The sequence below is a fragment of the Lissotriton vulgaris genome, chromosome 1_1, assembly GCF_964263255.1.
Source record: "Lissotriton vulgaris chromosome 1_1, aLisVul1.2, whole genome shotgun sequence".
Taxonomy (NCBI): domain Eukaryota; kingdom Metazoa; phylum Chordata; class Amphibia; order Caudata; family Salamandridae; genus Lissotriton; species Lissotriton vulgaris.
In genome coordinates, this window is record NC_141685.1 from 674,609,971 (window position 1) to 674,631,875 (window position 21,905).

At 44.9% G+C, this 21,905-nt stretch overlaps 1 protein-coding gene across 1 annotated transcript in view; it reads right to left on the minus strand.

Annotated features, from left to right (window-relative positions):
• SLC71A1 (solute carrier family 71 member 1) overlaps positions 1-21,905 on the minus strand; it is a 290,205-nt gene that overhangs the window by 42,853 nt on the left and 225,447 nt on the right. The window contains exons 7-8 of the mRNA XM_086954554.1: positions 19,408-19,521; positions 16,049-16,120 (exon numbers count right to left, since the gene is read on the minus strand). Of these exons, the coding sequence (XP_086810680.1) occupies positions 16,049-16,120; positions 19,408-19,521 (186 nt within the window). The remainder of the gene's footprint in view (positions 1-16,048; positions 16,121-19,407; positions 19,522-21,905) is intronic.

Sequence of the window (21,905 nt, forward strand, 5' to 3'; positions counted from 1 at the left end):
CCGCCCTGAACAAGTAAAGGAGCACAGTGGTCGAAGCTGAGCCACTGCTTCTGATGAACAAGAACCACAGATCATGTAAAAGGCAACAGAATGAAAGAATAGACATGCCTGGCTTATATCAAGCTGCCAGCCAACAGGATTAGAATAATTTTAAAAAACATATCTCTGGAACCACAGCAAATCAGGAAAATGCTGGGTGACAGAGGTGGAGTTGATGGAGCTCCAGAACGTGTGTGCAAAGCTGGTCTACTGCCATTATCCTTCTTGTATTTCTTTTTCAAATCTGGTGCGATCATTAATGTATGCGTCGTATTAACCATCAGAGATCTTGATCATAACTACTAGGTCAGGGATGCCTGGTGGCTGTTCGGACACCCCCATGGATGGTGTGTCCTCTGTCCATTTCGAACAAGAGCAATAAACAGTGGCGAAATGGCTGATTGAAAAATCTGAAATTAGGAAAGGTCCCTGTGTGTTTATGCAGAACAAAAAGTTTTAGATAAGGTCTCAGAGCTTTCGTAGTGATGTGTTTTTAAAAGCAAAGGGCAAGAAATGTATTACTCTTTGATAGTTACGGTGCAAATCAGTCAAAGTTTGTTGCCATGAGTTACTCTTCCACTTGACCTTGCCCAAGCTGGCATGGCGTTTAGTAGCTCTGGTCTTTTGAAATCAAGTGATCTCAATCACTACATTTTCAAGCAGTATGTACTGATAAATCATTAATTTCTTTCAAGACAGAAGTACTCCTGAAAGGTTATGTACAAGATAAAGATGCCCAGACACAAGATGGGAATATATTTTCTGATCTTCAGGTACCACTAACTGTCGGTCATGTGGGAAGTGAAGCACTGCAGCAATAGGTTATCAAAGCCATTTTGTGATGGGAAGCTTTTCAGGAAGTCTTGATAGTTGATCCTTTCAATTGCTGCATAAATGTCGAGGAACACAAGGAGATAGTCCTGAAAGAGAGTGCTAGTTTTATTTGACTAATGCAACTGACATCTAGATGCCCTTGCCCAGGAAATGGGAGGTATGGGATCAGAAGTGGTTGCCTAAGTCATTAGTGATGATGGCAAGCTTTGTGTAACAATATCTGACTGGTCTTGAGGAAGGCTGTATTCGAACTCCTTCCCTCATGGGGAAGATGAGGCATCAATTGTCCTTTCTGATGCACAGTCGGCACCTGTTCGACCACGACTGAGGCTGCGCTCCACCACTATTGAGGTCCTTCCTACACTTTATGAAATACCTCCACTTGATTTAATTTCACAATGACAAACTGTTAGACCTGGCACTGTTGGCGTGGGTCTCCCTTCCATTGTTTGCTGTTGCCTCATGGGTTTTTGCTGGTTATAGATGCTTTGGGCACTGTGCCACTGCTATTCAGTGCCACAGTGCAAGTGCTCCCTATGATAAATTGATGTTTGGATTAGTAACCCCATGATTGGCTGGTTTGGTTTACTTGTCAGACCCTAGTACAGTGCACCAGGTGTTCCCAGGGATTGTAAACCAAATGCTGCTGGTGGGCTTGCTAATTAAACAGGGGGTGGTGATGGACAGAGTTTCTGAATTAAGCAGAATACTCTCACCCAGTCAAGAGATCAGGGCTTAATCCAACACCGTTTTTTAGCTCACTGCACCATCCCAGCTCAGAACCTGGCTATATGCAAATTAGTCTGTCCCTGGCCCAGTGTATCATGGGAAGGAATTAGTTACTTACCTGTACACTATAGTTCTCCAGTATTATCTTTCATAGATTCACATGCTTGTATCTTCCCCGTCGTCATGGTGGGAGTCTCACGGTAACAGAATGACCAAAGCAGTATCATAGAGAAGAAAACTGCATAGAAAAGCCCATAGGGACTGTAGCATTTGGTAACCAGACCATCTCATTATTTGGTCCAAAAGTCAGCCAATCAGCATTGCTGCCCTGCCCTCACACTCCCCAGCAGAAGCTTCCTGCCTCAGATTTCCGTCCCCGAGTGAGAGACATGGATAAATACCGAGAACATGTTCTGCCTGAGAAACGGGGAGGCGGGCGCATGTGAATCTATGAAAGATAATACTGGAGAACTATAGTGTACAGGTAAGTAACTAATTCCTTCACCAGTATTACATCTTTCATAGATTCACATGCTTGTATAAGATTAGTAAGAAGTGCTCACAAAATTTGTAGCGTTTCCAGGACAGGACCCAGAAGGAAGTTCTGCAGCAAGTCAATGATATAATAATACATATCAAAAATAACACCATAAATGCAGATTGAACATGTGTATATATATATATATATATATATATATATATATATATATATATATATATATATATATATATATATATATATATATATATATATATATATATATACACACATGTTCAATCATAAATGAAAATACTGTATAGAAATAAAAGTCTACCATCAAATCATACCTTATTGAAATAGGCGTTTCAGAACAGCTTGTCCCACTGCCGTGTCCTCTTTCCACGCAGTGTCCAGACAGTAGTGTCTTGTAAATGAATGCACGCTCTTCCACGTTGCTGCTCTGCAGATGTCAGGCAGCGACACTCCTGCGAACAAGGCCATTGAAGTCGCCATCTTCCTTGTGGAATGTGCATTCACTTTAGAACAGAGCGGCTTACCCGCTTTCTCGTGACATTTCAGGATAGCTGATGATATCCATCTGGCAATACTCAGTCTGGACAGAGGAAGGCCTTTCCTTTGACCTTCGAATGCAATAAATAATTGATTGGATTTGCGGAATGTCTTTGTCCGTTCAATGTAGAACTTTAGGCATCTAGAGATGTCCAGAGAGTGCAATGCCCTTTCTGCTTCCGATGAGGGATTGCTGAAAAAGGTAGGCAAAATGACAGGCTCATTGAGGTGAAAAGACGTAGGAACTTTGGGAATAAAAGTTGGATTTGTCCTTAATATAACCCTGTCCTTGCGAAATTGTAAGAAGGGCTCTTCCACTGAAAAGGCCTGAATTTCGCTAACCCTCCTTGCTGATGTCAACGCAAGCAGCAGGGCTGTCTTCCATGATAGGAACTGTAAGTCTGTTTTGTGTATAGGCTCGAAAGGTGGCCTCATAAGTTGTGACAGGACTGTATTGAGGTGCCACGGCACTGGTGGGCGCCGGATGGGTGGAAAAACTCTAAAAAGTCCTTTGATAAATTCCTTTATTATCCTGGAAGACCAGAGAGATGGCTCATTTGGCTTCCTCCTGAAACGTGATATTGCTGCTAAGTGCACCTTCACCGAGGCATGCGACAGGCCTGCCTTAGATAGTGACAGCAGGTAAGGCAGAATACCTTCGGGGTGTACTGCTAACGGATGTAAGTTTTGACTGTCGCACCAGTGGCAGAAACGGGTCCATTTCGCTGCATATGTCTTGTTTGTTGACATAGCTCTGGCTTGCGAGAGAATATGCCTGCATTCCTGCGTAATGTTTAGGTCTTGGAATTCCCGCTCATGAGGTTCCATGCTGACAATTTTAGCAATTGCAGATCCGGATGCAGAATCTGACCGTCTTTCATGGAGAGGAGGTTCTGGAATGTCGGAAGCTGGATCCTGCTGCCCTTCGACATCTGAAGTAGTTCTGAAAACCACGCCTGCCTCGGCCAGGCTGGTGCTATCAGTATGACATGGCACGGTTCCAATCTCATCTTGCTAAGTACTCGCGGTATGAGTGGGAACGGAGGGAACGCGTAGGCAAACCTTCCTGTCCAGTCCATGTGGAATGCATTTCCCCTGGATCCTTGCTGATGGTACCTGGACGCAAACTGAACGCACTTTGAATTGTCTCTGGTTGCGAACAAGTCTAATGTGGGAGTGCCCCACATTTGAAACAGGTTGTGAAGCTGAGTGTCGTGCAGTTCCCACTCGTGCGTCACGTTGGAAGTGCGACTCAGGGCATCTGCCCTTACGTTGAGGACTCCCTGTATATGTTGTACTTGAATTGAAATGCCGTTGTTTATCAGCCATTTCCAGATTCTTTGCGCCAACGTCGACAGCTGCTTGGATCTTGTTCCACCCTGTTTTAGCAAGTAAAACATAGTCGTGGTGCTGTCCGTTTGAATAAGTACCGACGATTGGCGTATCCTGGGAAGGAATGCTTGAAGCCCCAGAAACACCGCTTTGAGCTCCAACATGTTTATGTGAAGCTGTGCTTCCCAGTCTGACCAAAGGCCCTGAATCTCCAGCTCCTGAAGATGCGCACCCCATCCTTTCAGCGAAGCGTCCGTTGTCATCACGTAGTCGTGATCTTGAGGCATAAAGTGCAAGCCCTGGTCCAAGTTCTTCTGAACCTTCCACCATGACATGGCTACCTTCATACGGCTCGTGATGGTAATTCGATCCTCGAAGGTTCCTTTGGACTGAACCCACTGCTCGTCCAGTTGTTCCTGCAAAGGCCTCATCCGAAGACGGCAATTTGGTACCAGTGGGATGCAGGATGATATCATCCCCAACATGGACTTGTACATTCTCACAGAAGTGGACCTTTTTGTCTGGAGTGACGTCGCGAGACCCATTATCTTTCTCATTCGGTCTTTGGAAGGATAGGTCTTCACTGCTCTGGTGCATATCCATGCCCCTAAAAATTGGATGCCCTGGGCCGGAGTCAGCGAGGATTTCTCCAAGTTGGTCCTTAGTCCCAAGCGCTGAAAAAGCCGAATGCAGGACTGTAGAGATCTTGTTGCCTCTCTGAATGATGGACCCGTCACCAGCCAGTCGTCCAGATACGGGTAAATGTAATGCCCTTGCAATCTTAAGTGGGCCGCCACCGGGGCCATGCATTTGGTGAACACTCTCGGGGCCGATTTGAGGCCGAACGGCAGTACTTTGAATTGAAAGTGGCGACTCTCCACGATGAATCTTAAATATTTCCTGTGCTTCCGATGAATGGGAATATGGAAGTACGCATCCATGAGATCCAAAGACGCAATGTAGTCTTTTTCCTTTATCAGTTGTAGGATCTCTTGCAACGAGAGCATTCTGAAGGGTATTTTCTTTATGTATTGGGTCAGATCCCTCAAATCCAATACCGGTCTCCATTTCAGGGTTTGTTTCTTTTTGATGAGGAAGAAATGCGAATAGAAGCCTTTCCCTCTGAGATGTTGCGGCACTTCTTCTATGGCTCCCTTTTGCAGAAGCGAGTGAACCTCCTTCTGCGTTTCCTGACGATGTTGGTTGAGCCTGAGCACTGGGGATGATCTGGTGGCATTTCTACAAATTTCAGAGTATGACCCCTGCTTATGACATCTAGAACCCATTTGTCCGATGTTATGGACATCCAGTTGTTGAAGTATTGAGACAGATAGTGGTCGTTTTCCGGGATCTGCTGTGTGGGGAGTGCCGGCCTGAAATCATTGACGTCTGTTAGACTGTTGATTCTTCCCTCTGGTGTTTGGTTTGCCTCTAGACTGCTGCTGGTAAGAGGAGTTGGAGGACCTGTACTGGTTGTTGGTATTGTATTGTCGATATCCCTGTTGGTTATAAGGCTGATATCGATTGGTCTGAAAAGAGGATCTTTGATTGAATTGACCTCTTGCACCCCTTTTACGAAAGGACTGAAACCTTCCCTGTTGAAGGGATCCCAGCGCTCTAGCTGTATCCGTGTCAGATTTTATGCCTTGCAACGCCTCGTCTATATGTTTCCCAAATAAATTTTTGCCATCAAAAGGCATATCGACAATCTTTGCCTGCACTTCCGGGCGAAACTATGTTGCTTTAAGCCAGCCTTGCCTGCGAAGCGAAACTGCCCCAGCCATCTGTCTGAAGGCCATAGACGAGACATCCATGGCGATGTCGATTGATTCGGCAGCAGACCTAGCTCCATCTTTAAGGATGGCCGCCGCTTCCTCCTTCCTATCTTCCGGTAGCGCAGATAGTATGGGTGCAAGATCGGACCACATTTGCCTGTTGAAACGGCTAATAAGGGCCATTGCATTGGACGCTTTAATAGTAGAGGCTGCCATGACCGCAAACCTCTTACCGGCACCGTCCATTCTCCGTCCTTCCTTGTCTGGTGGCACCAAGGAAGTAGCCACCGGGTTTTTAGAATTCCTCTGCGCCGCCTGTGTCACAACTGACTCCGGTCTGGGGTGCCCTATAAGACAGGCTGCTGCAGACTCTGGCGCTCTGTACTTTTTTTCAATCCGAGGAACAGAAACCGCTATGGAAGCCGGTGTTTTTAAAATCTTTAGGCCCTCTTCCGAGATATGAGGGATAATAGGTATTGAACGAACCGATCTTTTGGCATCGTCCTTGAAATCATACAAGAAACATTCCGTCTCCTGAACTTCCACATCCAAATTGAACCTCTTAGCCGCTTTCTCCATGATATCATGGAAACCTCCTATGTCTTGAGGAGGGGAGGTAGACGGTAGTGGGATAGGTGACGGGGCCGATGGCAAAATGTAATCATTCCATTCCTGCATCGAAGCATCATGAACAAGTTCTCCTTCAGGTTGTTCATCCTCGTCGGATTCTGTTAGGTCATCTCTTATAGTAATTACTGGCGGTGATCTCACCACTTGTTCTTGTGAGGCAGAGCTTGTTTTTGGGGGCTGTGAAGAAGGCACCTGCGTAGATGGTTGAGAGGTGTTTGCCTCTGGGAAACGACGGTAGTAGTCGTTTATCATGAACCTAAGGTCAGATACAAGAGACACAGGTATGGAAACCGTCTCCTGCCGCTCTTCCTCACGTGATTCCTCTTGTTGCTGCTCCTCCTCATTATAATCACCAGAATCTTGAAAAGACTCGTATCTGGAAGATTGAGTTCTGTCCTTGAAGGAATATACTTCCTCTTCGTCCATGTCCTGACTCTTTATCTGAAGCTGGGAAGGACTGTAGGCGGCACCTGAGGACTCCTCTCCATCTGAGTCCTGCTCTAACAATGAAGAAGGTGGTAAAGGCGAAATCTGCGTCCATGAAGTGAACTCCGCAGATTTGCTGATAGTCGCCGAACCCCTAGTTGACTGAAAAGACCGAATAGAGATCATGGTCTTCGACTGTGGCGATTTGAAAGCCTTCGCCGTTGACAGAATGATTTTCGTCGACGGTGTCGTCGACGGGACCATCGTCGGCGGAGCCTTTGTCGACGGGACCATCGTCGACGGGGCCCCCGTCGACATCCTCGACGTCGAACCTGTCGTCGACGAAGTCGTCGTCGACGGTCTCTTCGTCGACAGTGAAATCTTACTCGTCGACGTTGTTGTCGTCGACGTTGTCGACGTCGACGCAGCTTTAGATCCTATCGTCGACGAAGCCGTCGTCGTCGACGAAGTCGACGGTGAAGTCGTCGACGGAGCTGAAGTCTTCACCACAGATTTTGGAGCAGAAGCTAGGGAACTGGTCGATGGAGCAGACCCAGACCCTTTCAGACTTGACAGCTTCTTCAGAGGAGTAATAGGAAGAGAGGATGTTGCTTTCTCCTTTGTTTTACTCTTTTTAGGCTCCACTTTCTCCTCAGAAACAGAGGCCTTTCTCTTCTTGGGTGTCATTTGAGAAGATTCCTCCCCAGAATCTGAGCCTGATGTGGCCTTCTTCTGAAGCCATAACAGCAAGCGAGCCTCTCTGTCTCTAAGAGTTTTGACAGAGAAGGTTCTACAGTATTTACAATCCTTAGCAACATGTTTAGGATGAAGACAGTAAAGGCAGTCCTTGTGTGGGTCCTCAGAGTAAAGCCTGGCCTTCCCACAGGATCTGCAAGGCCTGAACAGCCTCTTTTTAGAGCGGTCAGCCATAATGAAGAAAATAGGTACACACAATACCTTAATCCAGAAGACAGGAAAATAGATTCCAAAAGGTCAAAAGTTCACTCAGGAACAGTAAACTGAGCAGAGCTCAGGGAGACTCCTTTCTCACACGAAGGCGGTTGGAAATCTGAGGCAGGAAGCTTCTGCTGGGGAGTGTGAGGGCAGGGCAGCAATGCTGATTGGCTGACTTTTGGACCAAATAATGAGATGGTCTGGTTACCAAATGCTACAGTCCCTATGGGCTTTTCTATGCAGTTTTCTTCTCTATGATACTGCTTTGGTCATTCTGTTACCGTGAGACTCCCACCATGACGACGGGGAAGATACAAGCATGTGAATCTATGAAAGATGTAATACTGGAGAACAGGGCAAACCAAACTATCAAGCCAATTCTTTCACTGGGAAGGAAACAAGCTACCGGGGACCGGCTTCTGGCATTTCAGCCGTCTTCGGCCCGGCTTGCTTGAATCCTGATGGTGCAATGAGCTAGGGACTCACGTCTGAGTATACCCTTCCACACTTATGGTGGACAAAATAATTAAACAGGGGGTGGTGATGGACAGAGTTTCTGAATTAAGCAGAATACTCTCACCCAGTCAAGAGATCAGGGCTTAATCCAACACCGTTTTTTAGCTCACTGCACCATCCCAGCTCAGAACCTGGCTATATGCAAATTAGTCTGTCCCTGGCCCAGTGTATCATGGAAACAGGGCAAACCAAACTACCAAGCCAATTCTTTCACTGGGAAGGAAACAAGCTACCGGGGACCGGTTTCTGGCATTTCAGCCGTCTTCGGCCCGGCTTGCTTGAATCCTGATGGTGCAATGAGCTAGGGACTCACGTCTGAGTATACCCTTCCACGCTTATGGTGGACAAAATAATTAAACAACAGGGGGTGGTGATGGACAGAGTTTCTGAATTAAGCAGAATACTCTCACCCAGTCAAGAGATGACTGGGTGTGAGTGTTTGATTGATTCAGATGCTCCGTCCATCACCACCCTCTTTTGTACCGCTTTTGGCCGCCATAAGTGTGGCAGGGTATGCTCAGACATGAGTCCCTTGCTCACTTTGCCACTGGATTCAAGCAAGCCGGGCTGAAGACGGCTGGAATGCCAGAAACCGGTCCTCGGAAGCTTGTTTCCGGTCCAGGGAAGACATGGCTTGGCAGTTCGTGCTGGACTGTTCCTATGAGGCACAGGGTCAGACTGATTTGCATATGGCCATGTCTGAACTGGGGTGGCAGAGTGGGCTAAAGAACGGTGATGGATTAAACCCAGATCCTTTGACTGGGTGTGAGTGTTTGAGTGATTCAGATGCTCCGTCCATCACCACCCCCTTTTGTACCGCTGGTGGGCTTGCAGCACTGGTTGTGCCACCCACAGGAGCAGCCTGTAAAGTGTATCTCAGGTCTGCCACTGCAGAGCCGGTGTGCGGTCTGGTACTGCCATGTTGACCAGGCAAGTGCACGCACTTGCAAGTCCCTAAACCTTCCTTTTCTGCATATTAGGCACCCCTATGGTATGCCCAAGGCCAAGGTGCATTGTAGGTAAAAGGTTGGACATACCCTGATGTGTGTGGCATGTCCTAATAATGAACTACAGCCATTTTCGTTTTTCACTATTGCAAGGCTACCTGTTCCGCATAGGCCAGAATGGGCAGTTTGACACCTTATAATCCTAACTGACTCAGGGAACTAGGTAGAAATTTGAGTTTAGTATGCCTGAACTCAGAGTGATAAAATATATATTTTAGTGAAGTTGGTTTTAACATTCTGTGTTTGAAAATACCACTTTTAGAAAGTGGGTATTTTCTTGCCTAACTATCTAAGCCTGCCTCTGCTAGGTTGTGTATTACTTGTCTGAAGTTTGAGTGACAGGGGCTGGAGGATTCCAGGAGACCGGGTGAGTCAGCACAGGGCTGAATAGAGTTATCTGCATCTAGATGGGTGGGAGGAGTTGCACCTGGAACCTGAATAGGGCTGGGCCTGCCTTCCACAATGCTGGCTCCACCTTCTGTGGTGCGTCTGATGTCCCTGGCCCACCCCATCAAAGGAAAGGAGTCGTCTTGTCAACAAAGTGCTCCAGGACTGCACAGAACTGGTTTGGACTGGGTACAGGACCCTCTGCCTTAAGAAGACAAAGGATTTGCTAGTATAAATATTGGGACCCAGAACCCAAAACTTTGGATCACTTTTGGGAAACAAGAAGAACCTTTGCTGAGGAGAGAAACCAGAGAAACTGAGGAGGATAATATCCCTAAGCTGAGTGCTATTTGAGGGATTGGCCTGTAGTGGTTGCCTGACTGCCAAAGAAAGGGGAAAGGACTTTGTGCTACTTTCAAATCAACTTGTAAAGGATCTCCAAGGGCTTGCGATAGAGCTTGCCTCCTGCCGAAGTCTCAGCGACAACAGACTTCACCAACCAGCTCCCCTGCCTTCCCTTGTTGGGAATTGAACTGCCTGCTGTTGAGCTGGGCCTTCTGAGAGACCGTGTCGCTGGGAGCGCGACTCAAGACGAAGAAGCGTGCCGCCGCTGCCGCCATCACATCACCCCAAGCGCCTCGCATCACCGGAGCAGAGTGTCGCTGTTGCAGCAGATGCCATCGCATCACCGGAAAAAGCGTGCCGCAGTGTCTGTCGCGGCTAAGAAGAATCGCGGAGTCGCTGCACGGCCGTCGGGCGTGCACGCATTGTTGTTGCATCAAGAAGAAGACGCCATTTTGTTTCATTGCACCAGATCTTCATCGCATCAGGGCACTGCTGGTCGCATCGCCACAGGAGTGCAGTAGGAAACCGACGCATCACCTCCCCCACGCGGAGCAGAACAGACGCGTCCCCTACGCAGCAGTAGGGACCGGACGCATCAACCTTCTTGCGTGTAAGGAACTGAAGGTTCACCTTCCCTGCAACACTTTCGTTGTATAGGGTTACACATCCAAAGGTACATTGAACTCAAAGTGTCGCATTTTACATCTAAAGAGAACTAAGCTATTTCTACCATTTTTGAAGTACAGTATTGTGGATTTTTGTTGTTTGTGGTCTTGCGTTAAGTCTATATAAAAATACTTATTTTTATACTACAACTTGTGTGGTGTTCATCTGTAGTGTTGTCACTGGGTGACTGTATGTGTTCACAAATGCTTTACACACTGCCTCTGAGATAAGCCTGCTTGCTCGAGCCAAGCTACATAGGGGGTGAGCAGGGGTTATTTTAGGAGTGTACCCCCTTACTCTGACTAGATGAGATGGTCCCTATTTGGTCAAAGGTACCTACCTCTGCCAACTAGAGACCCCCAGATCTAACAAAAATGCACACCATGCATTCCTTGTACAGCACAGAGTATGACAGTGACCCGGCTGGCCAACCATATCACGAGAGGAATTGGTATGATGGGCTGTAGGAGGGTAGTGTCCTTCCCTGGGCCAGCCACTGAGGCCAGTGCCTCTTACGTCATGTTTATGAACAGATCAGCTGAAGGTCCTTGACCTTCAGCTCCCCACTGTGTAGGTGAAAACAAAATCTTTTACGGAAGTCATTCAGCAGCGGAAAATGTCCATCTTACCTTTTAATGATGCCCTTCAAGATACTGTGTTGGGAACATGGGCCAAACCTTGTTTACCCCGGTCAACCAGGAGACTGCACAATGCCCCCCCCCCCCCCCGGGTGACGTAGCATTTCTATCTCAGCACCCCTCCCCTTGAAAGAGTGGTGGTGCAGGCATCTGAGAGCAAGACTAAACCCAATCGTTCCCAACTCCCCCACCCAATAGAGTCAAAATGGCTGGAGACATTTGGGAAACAAGTCTTTTAGCTCATCAGTCCGGAGCTTCAGTCAGTAAATGGCAGCTGCCTGCTGGGGGACTACTTTCACGCTCATTGGGTTTCAGTGGCTCAAGTTCTCCCAGGTGTTCCTTGTGATCTCGGACCTTTTCTCGCCCAGACAATGCAGAACAGTTGTGAGTTCACAAGCCGTTGTGGCTTGGTGCTACTGATTTAATTGGGCAGGCCATTAGCACAAGTGTAGCCATTCAACTCCACGCTTGGCTGGGGTCCAGTTTTTTTGGGCGATGCCCAGTCCTCCCTCATGGACATGCCATTCGATGGGACTTACCTGCCTGAGACAGAGCAGGGCCACAGCACATTCCCTAGGCTTTGCTGAACCATCTTGACCGCCGTATCAGCCCTACCGCTACTTTCACGTTTTCAGCAGAAGTACCCCACACAATCATTCAATCAAAGCAACACAAGGCACCGAGCAGTTTTGCAGTCGAGGCCATGATGCCCAGCACCTCAAGGTGAAGATGACTGGGCTGACCTCCACTTGCCAAACCCCATTAGTGTTGACTTAATGGAACACAGCCACACGGTGGTACGCAGGATGCAAGGATTCTTGCGGAGGTGGCAGGCCATAATGTTAGACAGGTGGGTTGTGCAAACCATTAGGGGAGGGTAGCATTCATTCTCTCGACGTTCTTACCTTCCATCGTTCACTCAGCAGCAGACGGAGGACCATCTCTCCATTTTGCAGCAGGAAGTGCATGATGAAGCATGGCATCGCTCGGTATGTGGGAAGGCATCAAGATACCAGACTTGCGCTTGCCTCTAGTCTATGGGGTTTAGACCTAGGTTTCTCTTGTTACCACTTCTTTTCTCTTTTTCTTTGATGTGGATGACTATTGCACCCACACTCTGAACAGTTACCCTTTGTTGGAATTGAATGGTAGCAGTTCACCTTCGGAGGACAGGATTGCTAACCTACCTCCACAACTGGCTGATGAAGGCAGGCTCACCCCAGGAAGTCCTTAACCACCTCTAGACTATGGTGAACCTCCAGTCATCCTGGAGTTCACTATCAACCAACAAAAAGTCACACCCAACTCCTTCTCAGATGCTCCCCTTCATCTGAGCCATTCTGACATGGTTCCATTTCAGGCCTTTTCCCCAGGGAAGGGAGTCCAGGACATTTAAGTTATGATCCTGATCTTTCCACCTCGGTCCTGAATTTCAGTAAGGTTGAGTCAGAGGTCGACCTCACGGATGGCCTCCTGCATTCTGCTGGTCGAGCACGCCAGGGGCCACATATGGGCTTTGCAGTGGGATCTGAAGTCTCAGTGGGCCTATCATCAAAATAACTTTCCGAAACCTATTCAGATTTCGAAGGAGACAGCAAAAGAATTGCAGTGGTGGCTACTGGACCACAACAAGTCCATTGGCTGGCCCCACTCCCTTCCTCACCCAGAGCTGACAGAGGTGATTGATGCACACTTTTGAGTTGTAGGCTAGCCATCCGGGAGAGGTGAAGATCCGAGGCCTCGGATGTCCAGCGGAGTTCCGCCTCCATCTCAACCTTCTGGAGCAGAGGGCCATCCACTCTGCATTGAAACCCTTCCTTCCTCCAACAAAGGGATGCTAGTCCAGGAGCTCACAGAGAACACCACCAAGTTCTACTGCAAGAAGCAGGGTGGGGTGGAGCCATGGAACACCTAGGAATTTTCCTGGTGTTTAACCACTTGTCAGGCTCTTTGAATGTCAGGACCGACAAGCTCAGCTGTTGAGTGGCAATTAAATACGGAGGTGAAGTGAGAAATCTTATGCAAATGGAGAGAACATTGGCTCAACCTCATCGCCACCACCGATGAACAATGTCAGCACTTCAGCAGTGTCGCTTTGAGATGCGTTCCACCTCAACTGGACCCTGGACTCTTGTAAGCCTTTCCGCCAATGTCACTCCTGCCCTCAAGAATATCTTTCAGAGTTGGTAATGTCATCTTTGCAAAGCCCTTCTGCTACCTCGCAGCCAAAGCCTGGAACGACCTCCACCCCCAGCAAGTCCCCACACTGCTCCAGTTCAGGAAGGACCTCAAGACCTCTTTGGTTGACCCCAGCCCTCAGAGCCGCCTACTCCCTCCCCACCAGCGTCTGGAGAGACCCTAACGTACGAGTAGCTGCACTTTATCAACCCCTGATTGACTGATTGCAGCCAGGCACTAAAAAAATCTGCATACGCCTGTCATTGGGACAAATGTATGGCTTGGTGCAGTACTTGGCAGATATACCCCTTCCAGGTGAAGTTATCTGACATTTTATTCGTTTTGGCCCTAGCCTGGCAAGGCTTTGCTCTGGGCACAGTTAAGGGGTACCTTGTAGCTATTTCAGCTTTTTTGCGGTTCCCAGATCAGCCTTCATTGTTTAAGCAACAAGTTGTTTTATATTTTCGAAAAGGGTTACATTTGTTTCCTCCCTCTGTGATGCCACAGTGGGACCTTAACTTGATTATATTTCTCATGTGTAATCCATTCAAACCGCTTCACAGCTGCTACTTTTGGCGTCTCACCATCAAGACAGTGTTCCTCGTCACCATTACACATCGGTGTGGCTTTTTTCCCAGGCAAGCTGCTATTACAGCTGCAAGCATTTTTCTGGCCTAAAGTTGTGACGCTGTTCAACGTCAGTCAGAACACCACCCTGCCGACATTCTATGTTCCATAGCTTGGACCCCAAGAGAGCACTGAGTTTTTACATACATCGTACCAAAGAACATCAGGTGGACAATCAGTTCTTGTGGGGTTCCTCGGAGTGGTCCGTCCTTCAAGACTGTCTGGCTGGAGTCCAGTCACAGACCCACATCCGAATCGGTACTGCTTTGGTACCTATTAAAAAGTGAGGAATCTGTGGCTAGAAGTCTCAGAAGAACAAGTTGCTTACTATTCGTAAAGCTCTTTATGGTAGAGACTCTATCTAGTCACAGATCCCTCACCAACCCTCCCCGTTCTGTGGCTGAACTCTATCCAGTAGTAAGATCCCATGTCTAGGAATCTGCTCACTTGTCACACCAATTTCCGCTTGGTGTCTGGGGGCTCAGACACCCTCGAAAGCAACAGATGACAGCATGTGGGAGTGGCCGCAATATAGGCTATGCATCAAATTTCCATGGATGAATGGCATCAGTGCGGAGTCGCACTGTGCCACCTACGGGCACACAAAGGTACAGCTGAAAAGTTTTTGGATCCAGTCTGACGCCTAGGAAATATTCAAAAGGTGAGGAATCTGCGGCTAGATAGAGTCTCTAATAGAAAGAGTGTTATTGAAGGTAAATAACTTCTACCTCCACCAAGGCCAGTAACTTGAGCGCTGGTTTGAAGATTAGTGATGTGGCTGATCACCTGCAGTGTGCTTCGCTGTGGAGGAAAACCGCTTCCAATGAGGCTGAAAATCACCTGGTGTGGCAGCTGAGTGTAGGGTATGGGTTCAGATTGCAGGCGACAAGCAGGTGGTTTAGCTTGAGGTTCTTGCAGTGTGGGCCCATTTCTGCATTGACCTGTATGCTGTCTGATACAGAGTCAGGAAAATACTCACCTACTGCTCCCTTCAGCAGCTACTCCTCCCTGCTCTGGGTTCATATCCCTCCCCTGACAAAAAGAAGCAAGGGGGAGTACCTTTAAATGCTAATCTGATGACGTCATGAATAACACGCTCATGGCCGAGAGCAGCCAGCCCCATGCACTGCCACTGCTAACAGCACCCCTCGTCACAGTTAGCAGATGGAAGGGCCCACTTGGATTGGTCAGATGCTTAGAGAGAATAAGGAGGGTTACAGGTTAAACTGAAAATGCAGTGTCTACTTTAGTAGGTAATCTCGTATTTTCAGTTTAAACCAAAAAGAAAAGTAGCTATGAAGCTGGGCACGGTTGTTACAAGATACAATTACAGCTGACCTGTATAATGGCAAAATTAGTACTTAAGATGAAAATAAATCAAATTCGACTAACATAAATGTCACGCGTTAATTCAAATAAAATTGCTACAACATGTAGGGAAAGGTACATGCAATAAGAAACCGTTTAACAGCCTCTAACTGCCTAAAGGTTGCAAAAATCCGCTATGAAGGTCCATCAAATCAAAATATTCATTGGTAAAAATTTGTTTTTCTATAGTGCTTAACTAAGGAATGAGGCAAGTGCAGATCCTGGGAATCGGTTGAACAACAACTACAGGGGAGTTTCAATTTTTCTTTTAGCAGTACAGTAATATAGTCTTTATGTTGCACGAAAAAAGTAAAGAGAAAGGAAGGCCAGACACTACAAATCCAGTGCAAGTTAAATTGGGTAATGGAGCAGATTTCTAAATAAGATAATGCCAAGTAATTTAACAATACAGTGCTACATTTTACAATTATAAAGTATACTTTTTCTTGTCCCAAGATAAAATTTAATACTAAGTTTAAGAACAAGAGGAAGAAACACCTTGTTTAGACCTTGGGTTTTGGACTGCATCTAGTTACATTTACATACCTGTGCAATGATTGACAGAATCCCCAGAACTGCTATAAATGCTGCAACGCTTTCAGGTGAAAAGCCCATAATCTAAAAGAAGAAACAAAGCACATTATGTTGGAAAAATACTATTGCAACATTGTTACAGTCCTATAAACAGAGACACGGTGATTTAGAAATGCTGAAAAGATCACACACACACAAATATACATACACAATCAAACCTCGTCCTCAAGTCAGATTATAGGAAAACATGCAACACAGATGTGTGGATAGATGGTTGTGAGAAGCTTTTGCCTGTCTACTACATGTAGTTCTTTCTAACACAGATGGATTGAAAATCACACAGAAGGGAAAAGACTGGTGGCTGCATGCAACACAAGTCAAACCTAGACCATACAGATAGGTTTATGATAACTTATTGTTACATCTACTGAAAACCACTAATTCCGCTTTCGTTCTGAAGTAATACACAGAGGAGGGAGTCACAGAGAAAAGAGAGAGTAGAGAGATGCAATGGAAGAAGAGAGAGAACACAGACGAAAAAGAGAAACTTAGAATGAGGGAAAAGAAATACAGAAGAAGAGGGACCAAGGTGAAGAGGAACCAAGAGGAAGAGATAGAGGAGAGAGTGGGAGAAGGAGAAAAGAAGTAGAAGAAGAAAGAAGGAGGATAAGAGATGGAAAAGAAATAGAATGAGTGCAAAAAGAGGAGAGTGAGAATGGGAGAACTGGTGAAAAAGTAACAGGAGTGATCAGAAATGTTGAAAAAACAGAAGTGTAAGTGGAGAAAAAGTAGAGATTAAGAGACCTTGTATGTAGTAGGATTTAAAGATAAAGGTGACATGCCAGCTGGCAGCAGTTATTTACTGTTTTTAAAACTAATAATATTTACTTTGTAATTGCTTGGGAAGCACTGCTCAAATCTGCACCTCTGTAGAATGATTGGCCTTCTGATAACTAGTTAATTAAAACACTGTTTAAAACTACATCTCTTGATTGCATGAAGTGTAAAGGCAATTGGTTATATCATATGGGAATCTAATAATTAAGCAGCAGAAGATAACTTCTTAGCTACAAATTTGGTAATAGCATTTTGCTGATTTGTGACACCAGCTCCTGTATATGTTTGCCAGATTAACAACCACACATATCTTTACTCTGCTCTTCCATAGGTAATAGCGTCATTAAAGCAATAATCACATTTATTATGCAGAGGTGTCCAATATAGGATAAGTGCCAGAGATTAGGAAAAACTCATACTACTAAAAATACTCTGTGTCCATATGAGTGGTCCAACAGAAAACACGGGTTGCGGAGTCACACGCAAAATCACATAGGCTGAGAATTCAAGCAACAGGATGCACCTGGGTCAAGCCTAATTAACAGAAAGAGCCAATCTACTGCAAGTGAACACCTAGTAGTACATCGCAGAAGTTGAAATCCTTTTCTGACTATTCTGACTTGCCTTCCCATGGTCCTATCTTGCCCTCCAAAAATTTTGATTTCAGAAAACCCCTCCATAAGTTTTGCTGAAAGGTTGCAGATTAATTTCCAGTCTATGTCCAAGAAAGTCCTGAACAATTTCCGCCTGCTAAATGGAGAAGAGCTAGACTTGCTCTCCAACACGAAAAGCGGTGTTGAGAGGAGAGAGACGCTGATTGGCATTAGAAATTCAAGACTATTCAGAGTTCTCAATGTATGCTAAATACTTGGAAAATACAGATGGCTAAAATCTGCTCAAATGTAAGTCCTTGCTTGCTTTAAGTTCTAATGGTACTTGAGAACTATAAGCACTTGATATTGGAAGTTCTGATGGTATGTGTTACTGTCTGAATGGAGGCATCTCCACACATGGGCAGTATTCAATGGCACCTACAATTAAGCAAACACAGATTTCTACTAAGCTAAATAATTGGATTGGTAACGTATACTAAGGAACTAATCAACTACTGCCCAATCTACAATCTGCCTCAGCTGCCAAGCTGTTGGAGAGTAATTATGCAGTACATGGATGTTCTCACTCACTGTGTATATTCTTTCAGACTAAGAGGGTTTTGGATCGGATAAAAGGACATTATGCGTTGTGCAATATGTCTTTCAAGTACATTGCCAGATATCAGATGACATTTGTAACCTTACCATAATACGTCTCAATCTTTGGTAGCATTTGGCATTGTGGGTAATTTAGACAGTCATTCTTATGGGCTGACTGGGAGTGAACAAGATGGTGCCAGAGTGTGCAACCTCCTAACTCTGTCTGCTGTGTTCATGTCATTTGAACACTGTTTAATGTGTGATGCCCCTCCGGACAATCCTCAATGTATAAACCTGCCTGTTATTCAGACTGAAGAATGAAGGCATTTGAGGTTTTACATAAGATACGCATTTTCTTTTAAACTGATGCTTACAACTCACCTTATGCTACCATCATGGAGATCTGTCTTCTAAGACATTAGTTGTGGATGCAGCAGAATTTCTTTTCACCTACGGACTTGGAGTTTGTTTGGCCTGGTGAAAGTCGTCCAGTGATATCTCCTTCCCAGGTAGTCAAAGATCTTTCAAATCCAACAGATGAAAATCTGCCCATGTGAACCCAGGTCAATGAAGGTGTCAAGGCTTGCAAATACAATTTCAGCATTCTGTGGTAGGTGCTGCCAATTTTTCGCCCACTTAGTGCAGCATAGTGCCAGGTACTCTTATCTCCACAAGACTGCACTACATGTGATCGCTCCTACTTTGGCTGCGCAAATCTAGATGGTCAGCAACATCTTAAAAATGAAGCATCATGAATTGCTGACATCAGAGATAAACTGCAACACATGATACCCATGCGACAATTAAAATTGAAGGCAACTTTGTTATATAAGGGTTTGTTGAGCCCACATTCAGCCTACTTCGCTACACATCAAAAATGTTATGTGCCAACTGTATTATGGTTAGCCTTTGAAAGCCTTTGAAAACCTTTAAAATCCTCACAACTTTGGGAAAGAGATGTCTCTGGAGCGCAGGTGGATACATTTCCAAACCCTTATAGTTTTCTATATTTATAAAGTCATCATGTGACATTCTAGAGTAAATTTAGAATGGGCCTTTTCTGCCTAAACCAACTATTTTTGCTTCAGTTCCTTCAAATCTTTTTTCATTAGAACCCATGACTATAACCCTTTTAGTTATAAACCTCCTTTGTAAAATAGGTAAATGCCTGAGTTCTATCTAAATTCACATAAATGTATGTTATTACTATATCCTGAAACTCTGGCATGGATGCGAACCTCTTGATGGACACTCCAGATACAGTGCAAATACCAACACTCTACTAACTGATAATTTCTTCATTGATTAAATACGTACAAAAGCAGTAACACAGAAGGTTACCTGTCTGAGATACAGGAAGAAACTGGAATACTGTCCCGCCTCAGGAAGGTAGGAGAGGAAAACCGTTATGCAAATAAGAAGCACAATAGGATCTTGGCCAACTTTCTTCAAAGACTGAAAAAGAAATACAGAAAGTTCAAAAATCACAATGCAGAATGTGAATTAAACATCACTAAGTTCTTATCTGAAATGTCCCCAAGACATTTTAGGGCATATACAATTCTATCATTGTTTTTGTTTAAAATAATTCACATTTATTTCCTAATTGCTGGAGAACAAGAGTTGATCGACTTTAGTACATCTCTAAATGGACGTTTTACAGAATACAGTTAAGTTGTACAGCACAGAAAATCCTTGCTTAGGAAAGACAATGAGGCTTTTTTGGCTGTTCATCTGGAACGCCACAAGGAAAATGAGGTCAGTGAGGCATACAAGAACTTCCTCCTCCAGAATGATATACTTCAATGTCACATCTGCGAAACAGATTACCGAACAAAGTACAGAACTAAGGGAATAGAGGTGCAAGGTGGCGCAGGAGGGATGGGGCAGGAGTAGTATTAAAGAAGTCAAATGTTTCTTGCATAAAACGCCAAACCCTGTGGTACATGCAGATTAGAGTTTTAGGGAACTTTGAGAGTATTAAGGTGAAACATCAGAGGGTAAACTATGAAATCACTACACTATATAGACCACACTTAACTGAACCACTCATTCCCATGTTTTAGCATTTACTGCAGTACTACCCAGTTCCAGAACGAATCATTCCAACAGTGAGTTCTAAATCACAACAGCCATGGATCAAGTAAAGTATTTCGAAAGCTATTTGGAGACCTTGTTGGACAGAGTGTCAATCCGTGTACAACAAAAGAGTCAGTGGCTCAAAGTACTTGTAACTTTTTTCATCACCATTTACCACATTGTTTACTGCTTTTTATATCTACTTTCATGGCAGCCCCCAACTAGCAAGCATGCAGGGTCAGAATTTGTCCAGCAATTAACGGCACTAGGCTGCTCTGCTAAACCTTTCATTAGCACCTGCAATAGTCCACAGAGTAGTACTTCATAAAACTAAGCTGAGAATACCACATTAAATATCATTGAAATAACAATCATGTGGTTAGAAGCAACAGTGTATTTTGTTCTCCGATAACGAGCCAAGATGCCTATTATAAAATGCTCATTGGCCTGCTCTAAAAGAACCACGAGCAGCACAACCCCCAGGATATAGACTCCATAATAACAGTATGACAAAAATGATTTGCCAAAGACGTACAAATAAACAAGTATGTTAACTTCAGTCCCATCTTAAACCGGATCAACGCTGGGACACTGACTTCCAAGGATGGAAAGCAGCCTCACTTTTATGGCCTGTTCTGAGAACTGCATTAGCCTCGTTCTTGGTATTACAAAAGGTAAGTTGAAAAGACTCGCTTTTATTGGCTATTTTATGTAATTGATTCTGCTTTTATGACAATCTGTCGAATAAAACATTGATGATGATGATGATGAAGACTCGCTGACTCTTGCGGCAAATAAATGATACTTGAAATGTCATTGCTCAGCACGTTTCCAATAAACTCGAAATCAGGTGATGTCACGACTTGTAACAGGTTGATATGTAATGAAGGTATGAAAATAAATGCAATTTGATCTAATGTGCACAGCAAATCTTGTTTCTTTTAAAACTACACAAGATGGTTAACAATATCTTGTCTTTTCCAGTGCCGTGCTTGGATCCCTTTTGCCAATCCCTACGATAGTTTTGAAAAAGCATGACATCTATTTCTCAAGCGACAAGGCTAGCAGAAACTCAGACCTGAAATAAAAAAAAAGTATTATTTCTCTTGGTTTAGAGTTCTTCTGGTTCTGTATCAACCTACTGCACATAAAGTTTGCTGCCATGTCCCGGATCTTACAGGAACGTCATGAATATGGTGGCATCAAACCACACTAATAGGCTCCAATTGTAAATTACTTTGGACTCAAGTCGCAGCTCTCAAAGTTTACTTTTTATAGAACGTTTACCTTCTTGTAAAAGGCAAAGTGTTTAAAAGATAATTACATCTACGGAAATGTATAGGTTAAATATTACTATTGTCCTCTGGCAATGCTGCTGAAAACAGAAGCAGGCTTTATTTCCTCAAAAGCTGGGTAACTATAGAGTATTTTTCTTAGGCTCTCTTCTGATCTCTTGCAATGAACAGCACCTGGCCAAATGCACAGCACTTGTAGCTGCTGAAATAAAGAATGCAAACCTTACAGCCAAAGGAAGTATCCTCTAAAGATCAGTTACCAGAAGTTAATTTATATTCAGGTTTCCAGATTGCTGGAGAAAGAGGAAGGGCAGAAGGCAGTGCCACAGCATCTTTTAAGAAAGCATCAACAAATGCTCAACTAGCAAGAGGTTCAACAATGTTGAGAGATTCTTAGTCTCCTCAGTGTTAGTGAGCAATAAATAGTACTAAGCAGTTTATTGCTCAATTTCATTAAAACATATA